Source organism: Coturnix japonica, chromosome 19 (assembly GCF_001577835.2).
Source record: "Coturnix japonica isolate 7356 chromosome 19, Coturnix japonica 2.1, whole genome shotgun sequence".
NCBI lineage: Eukaryota > Metazoa > Chordata > Aves > Galliformes > Phasianidae > Coturnix > Coturnix japonica.
Genome location: NC_029534.1, coordinates 7291169 through 7297848, shown reverse-complemented (window position 1 = coordinate 7297848; position 6680 = coordinate 7291169). Strand labels below are relative to the sequence as shown.

Sequence of the window (6680 nt, the reverse complement as noted above, 5' to 3'; positions counted from 1 at the left end):
GCATTGAGATATTAAACAGGGAATAAAGTAGAGATTCAGTCTGTGTGAGCACATGGAAACCACCTCAGACCTAAAGCTCACAGTGAATATCCATATTATTCCTTTGAGGCTGGGGGAGGTGGAAGTCTGCTGTTGTAGGATGAGTTCAATACATGTATGCTCTGAGCTGTTTAAGGAGACCAGAAATATTGGAAGCGATTTATTTTTCCTTCTTCCCAGGCCCTAAATGAGCGTGTAAAAAATAAATAGTTGAGGGAGGCAGACTTTGGAATGTCAATGAAATATTTATTGCTTATGCCAACAGGTCTGTCAAGTATCTGGGAATTAAAGCATGAATCCAGGTAGTTAATGGAAGGAATCAGCATGTGGGTGTCTTCACAGCACCTCGTTTCACAGTGAATTGATGCCATTGCTCCTAACCAGGTAAATGTTGCTTCTGATGTTAAGTCTGGTTTCAGTCTGCAGCAGTTGAAGCTGTGGTTGTTTAAGCTGCTGATGTTCAATCTGCTGTTCCCAGTAAGTGGTGAGGAAGAAGATGATGCATTTTTTAGGTAAAAACAGTGTTTCTCTAAAGCCTGCAGCATTTCATAAATAGGTTTTGTGGATGACGATAATTTGGGGTTTTCTCGTGTAGGGATCTGGCAAAGGAAGAAGAAACATCATGAGGAATACAAATGATCTCTCTTCCTGGGGAGTTACACCAGTGCTCGTGTTTTGTTTTTCAAATCAGTAATTAGTGGAGTGACATCTCCTGGCTGAACTAAAGGTAGCAGTGACATAAAAATCCTCCTGTCCTGACTCTGAATGGTTTTCAGCTTAAGAGAGGCCAGAAGGTGTTACTACCTGATGGCTGCTCAATGGCGTGTGTGAAATGACTCTCAAGGGTCCCAGTTTAATTTCCTCACCTCCCACTGTAGCACATTTCTCACAGCGCTGGTGCACTCCAGGAAGGTCTAAGTGGATAATTTGTACCGAATAATGAGCTTGTGCTCTGCCTTTTCCTACTCAGAAGTTTTAACAAATGAAGTAGTTTTCATTTCTCCCCTCGCTATTTACCGACAGCTCCTGCAAGTTAAGTGTTCTTGAGCAGTTTGTTCTGTGTGTGCAGAGTCTGGAGAGTTCTTTGTATGCCAGCAGGGCTAAGCTCTCCAGCCTCAGCACGAGGCAGCAGATGGGGAAGGTGGCAGACACAGTGTGAGGCAGGAGTAGAGTACAGCAGTTCTACCTCAGCAGTTTGCTTTATGTGGTAGGAAGCATGGATTAAATCATTATTTCTTCATGAAAAGGCACCTTTAAGAGCTCATTTCCAGGACTGTAGGGATATTTAGGTTGTGTTTTTTTTAAGTGGAAGGAAGTTTTCAAACATGCTAACTCTCGTCTAGATGTCCCCAGACTGAGCTGTGAAGGACAGACTGACCCCATGCATCCTCCCAGTGCTGACAGGACCAACTTCCTTCTGTCCTCACCAGTGGCTGCAGCAGGAAAGTACAAGGCTGAGTCCACCCAGCTTCCCTGGGGCACAGATGTGACTACCTGTGTCCTTACTTCCTAGTATCTCATTTTCACTTTGAAATTTGCTTGCACTGAGGCCTGCTACCCCTTACTCAAAATTTGCTTGGCACTAGTTTGTAATACCTGTGGGAAGGGATTCTGAGAGTCAGGCAATACATTGCACAGACTTCTCCTTTCTGTCCTTGGGTAGCTGGGCTGAGAGTGTTCCTGACTGGTGATTCGCTGGGATGGAGGCTGCAGGAGTGTATTTGCGTCTGATCCATCTGCTGCCAATCCAGTCAAGGCACAAGAACTTAGGAAAGAAGCAGAATCAGAGTTTAGTAGGAGATTGTGGGGGATACCAACTTCTCAGTACTAGGAAAAGACCATCTCTGTTTGGGCCATGGTGAGCATTAGAGGATGTTTAGGCATTCAAGTAATATGACTTCACATAAGTAAATTGGCATATCAGCCCCAGTGTGTTTAGATCTCAGTGTCTCCTTGCATGTATGTGCTCACCACTGTGCTAAAATAGTTCATACTACAGCCTGGAAAGCTAGAGAGTCTTACTTGCGCTCTTTCACCCCTAATCTGTCCTTCCTGTGACATCAGGGTACCTCTGACACCTGGCCAGCAGCACAAGGCTGTTCTGGGCTACCTTCTACAAAGCTGCCTCACACTGGCAGCAGTAATTTGGGTAGCAGCTGATTACAACCAAAAACACATGCCAGCCATTAGCAGTAGCTGCTCATGTGCTGCTCTGCTTTGCTGGGAAGGAGCAAGTTTTCCTCTAGGAGGAGCACTGTCCCAGCGCATGAAGGGGTGTGTGAGATGGACGCAGTCAGCATAGCATGGTGACTTCAGGACACGTGCGCATCTCAGAACGTGTTTTTTTCTTGTCCCTCTGGGCTGAGCAGGTTCTGTCCATATCTGTAAATACTGTTCTCCCTTCCTCAGAACTCAGTAGCTGTATTTCAGCTAGTCAGTGTATGGGACTGGGGTGAGAAGCTGTTGTGTTCAAATACTTACCAAGTGGCTTATTTCGTGTATGAAAAATATGACATAGCATATCAGAGGAGCTAACAGGATGCAAACAAAGAACACTTTCATGAAGATAGCTATTTTTCGTCTGATCAGTGAATCTTTGCCATTTGCGGATGGAATTCTCTCTAAAATGAGACAACAAAGGAATATTTGAGATGTGTTTGCAACTCTTTGATTGTTCAAGATCTTCATTTTGGTTAGGCTGGGCTGAGTACAGTGGGCTGAGCAGAGCAACAGTGCAGGGTCTCCTATTGGCTCAGTGGAAGCTTTGCATCTCCCTGGAGTCTCAGAATCTTTTTACTTTAAAATACTCCAGATATCCTTCAGTTGCTGAGAGGTCCCCAGAAGCAGATGGTATGTAAGAGCTGCATGGCTCTGTGGAACATCCTGCTGAAGGCCAGTGAGGTTTTTAAGGAAAGCCAGGAGCCCTTGTTTGGACATAGGTGAAACTCAGAACCTAAATACTGTTTTCTTATTACAGCTGTGGATTCACAAGTGTCCCAGGACAGTATACTTATTTGGGTTAGTGTAGTTGGTCAGAGAAATTACTGCCTGGGAGAACTCAGGCTGAGCTGTGTGTGTGAAAGGCACTACCCTCCATTAGACTGCTTTTGTAGCTCAGCAGGGAGAGCTGGTACCTACCTTGGGAAGGCTGTTGCTCCGGGTGCACACGTGGGGTAGATGAGCCATTGGAAAAAGTGTCCTGCTTGAGTGGTGTTGCTGTTACGGTGTGATTCGAAATCACTGCCAGAAACACTGGAAATGACAAGTTGTAAAGTTGAGATTTGTTGCTGTTTGAAGTGAAGAACCTGAAGCAGTTTCTAGAATAACTCTCATGCTAAAGCAGTGGATGAGAAGTGCTGGAGCACCCAGCAATTTGCAGTGCAGTACCAGAGACACGGGGCTTTCTTGCCTGTATGCCATTTACCAGCATGCAGGATTTTCCTTCTGTATTAATATTGGAAACTATATTTGCAAAAATCTCCTGTCTCTCCCAAAAGAAGGGAAAACAGCAGCATGGAATTGTTCCATGACATGGACCTTTCAGCCGTGTTAACTCTGCACCATTGCTCTCTCCTTAGCTTCAACATTTTGTTTTTAGTAAGAAGGTAGAAATAACTTTTTAAATAACCACTAACATATCAACTATATGTAAATGAAGCCTGCTATCCTTTTATGTACTTAGACAGACGTGTGCTACACAGGACTTGTTACCTTTGCTTCTGAAAATGAATCTTCGACGGAACTGCCTTCTCGTGGCTGTCTGTAAGAAACAGGTGTGGTTGTGTCCCCCGGCTGTGCTGGGGATGACCTGCAGGCTCTCCACGGTGCATTCCTCTGCTGTCCACTCTGTCACATCTCCGTGCATCTTCTCCAGGTGCAGCAGATTTACTTGCACATGGCTTTGACGACTAACGCATTCCAGATATGTGACTTTATTGTTTCTGCTTAATGTCCCTCCGGTTTCAGCTATCCCAGGAGCTGGAAAAGGATAAGAGATAAATGTTCGTACAGGTTTCTCTTAGATTAGGGGAAGTTCCTCCCATGAGAGGTTCAAGCCAGCATTTAGCTTTGAGGGATGCACTGCTGTAGGGAAACTGCAGAGACAGCTTGGTGTTAGTGTTACAGCAAGGAGAACTGAAGCAGATTCTCTGTTCTTATTTCCTTTGTTATTCTGTGCGTATGGTGGACCACCCAATGCTCAAGCATCACAATCTCTACACTCCCAAGGACAACACTGGTACCAGCTACCCTCACAGCAGCTTAACCTGCTGCAGGCAGCTCCCTGAATAGCGGCCAGAGGCCAGTCTCCTGTTTGGGGTCCTTGTTGCTTCGGAGTCTCATATTGGGTGGGAGCTGAGGCCCTCGGCCCGGGCACTCAGGTTACCAGGAGGTGGGTGCAGATATTCCTCTGTGTTGAGGTAGGGTCAGTTCAATCCAGTCCAGCTTTGCAGCAAGTCCTGCAGTAACTTTGCTTTCTTTGCTGCAAGAGTTGGCTGAAATTTTCAGATGTTGCACATGATTGCAGGCAAGTGACACCAACCCATCTAAACTCACTGGAACGATCTTTTTGGTTTCTAGTGATACAGGGCTAGAATTCTGCATGACCTCTGGAATCCTTTTTGGCCAGGTGGCTGAGGAAGAGCTGAGACAACAGAAAGTGTTGACCATACCACTGACAGCTGTGACAGCTCTCCTCCTCGTGGGTTCTCACCTTGCAGGAAGACATCCAGGTTTCGTATGCGGCCGTCAGCCCAGGCACTTCCCACATAGCATCTGTAGTCCCTGAGGTCTGCAGGGTGAAGTGAAGGATGAGATCCTTTGAACTACGATGCATTAGGTCAGTACTACCCTCTTTTCGGTAACTACTTTTAAACATCAACGTTTTGCTGACAGCAAAAGTGCTACAATTTAGGGTGAGGGTGTATTCATTAGAGACTTTGTTGAGCATATAGAGATTTAGTTCAGCATACAGTGAGGAGAAAAATATGTAAAATTAGTAATAATTATTCTTATAAATTTCCTTCAAAGTCCATATTCAATTTGAACTTGCAGCTATGTGAGCAACTCACCTTCTCTGATGAGACTCTTGTGCACTATCACCAAGCTGAGTATTAATAGAATGACCATAATTGCACCTGCTCTTCACAGTCCTGAAGCCGTTTTTATCTTTACTGCTTTCCCTGAGCTGCTGTACAGGTGTTTAAGCAGATACTGTGCTGATTAGCAGAGCTCCTGGAACAGCTCTCTAATCATACATTCCTGCTGAAAACTCCTGTACTTTTATGACGGTTGACTCATGCAGGGCTTAAAGTGAATTCACCATAGATCATACAGATTACTAGTTCTGATCCAGTCCAGCAAAATGTGGACTTTGGTAAGAAATAGACCTGAAGAAAGACTTCTCTGTCAGCCAAACTCCTTTCCAATAGGTTTGTCCCAGGTGAGCTGTGGTCCTGAGCACAAATCTCAGGGCTGCACGCTGCAGTGGGTGATGCCGGTGCGTGGAGCTGGGTGAGGGCCCTGGGCACTGGGGCTGCCGTGGAGACGCCGGCTGCTATGGGCTCAGCTGTTCTAGAAGCCAACAGAACCCTCACCGCCACACAGCCCTTTGTGGCTTTGGATGATGATGCAAATGCTTAGGAAAGGGTGGCAGCCTGTGCTTGCCTGCTGTCCCTACAGAGTGAAACCCCACAACTTATGGGGCAGCGAAACCCAGAAAATCCTACAGCCAAAATGGGTGGGGAAACCTGGCCAGAGTGCAGCTGTAACCAGAGTCCTGGTGACATTGCTGTAGCTGCAGGGTGGGTTGGTTTTGGACAACTGGCATTTTCTACATGAGTCAAAAGGTGGCAATGGAAATAATTTCTTTCTCCAAAGTTTCTGGCTTTTAAGTGCTGAACAACACAGCTTTCTGTCCCCAGTCACAAGAGGAAAGGTAGAACGGTTTTGTTGAATCTGAAGAGCCCCCTGGTGTTTCATGTGACTGAAAGAGTCACAAGAGATGTGAGAAAACTGCTAAATATTTTCCTGAGGTGCCAAGTTTGTTCATAAGTGACACCCAGTTACCGCAAGCTGAAACTACACCCATCATAAGGAATGGCTATAGAATAAACAAGAATGCCATTCACCACTGTCCAGTGTGGAAAATAAACAACAATTTGAACCTTCCTGAGAGGTGCAAACCCTCCTCCCCAACCCTCCCACCCTGAGCACAGTATACAGACTATGTAGTTGCAGATCCATGTTTAATCAGCAGTTGAATCCATCATTTTGGAAATAGTATATTCACACAAATAAAACAAAATGGGCACTCACTGCTCTGCTTGTGAAATGCAGCGCGTAGATGTCTAAGGGAGATCTGTCAGGATCCTCTGCAGAGGAGGATTTCATCATCTAGTCAATGAGCATGTTCTCACTCGGTGCATGTGGGCATGTGTCTGTAGTATCCATGGTGTGTGTTAGGGAGGGTTCCTTTAAGATGTGGATAAGATCATTCACTAACATATCCCCTTTTAAAGTGCTATTTCCATATTTGTTAATGCAATGTTCTCAAGATTGAACTCACCAGGAATCCCATGTTTGTCAGCCTTGTAAATAAAAACTCAAACATATAGAAAAGGGAAGTAAATTTTAAAGAATTC

General features: G+C 45.3%; 1 protein-coding gene across 1 annotated transcript; it reads right to left on the bottom strand.

The window, feature by feature from the left end:
- Positions 1 to 264: 264 nt before the first annotated feature.
- On the bottom strand, positions 265 to 5586 carry LOC107322766. Its single transcript, XM_015881146.1, has 7 exons — positions 5109 to 5586; positions 4751 to 4828; positions 3751 to 4017; positions 3178 to 3291; positions 2521 to 2660; positions 1636 to 1804; positions 265 to 638 (listed from the first exon to the last, which is right to left on the bottom strand). The coding sequence occupies exons 1-6, from the start codon at positions 5164 to 5166 to the stop codon at positions 1658 to 1660; spliced, it is 804 nt and encodes a 267-aa protein (XP_015736632.1). The 5' UTR covers positions 5167 to 5586; the 3' UTR covers positions 265 to 638; positions 1636 to 1657.
- Between the last annotated feature and the right edge of the window lie 1094 nt (positions 5587 to 6680).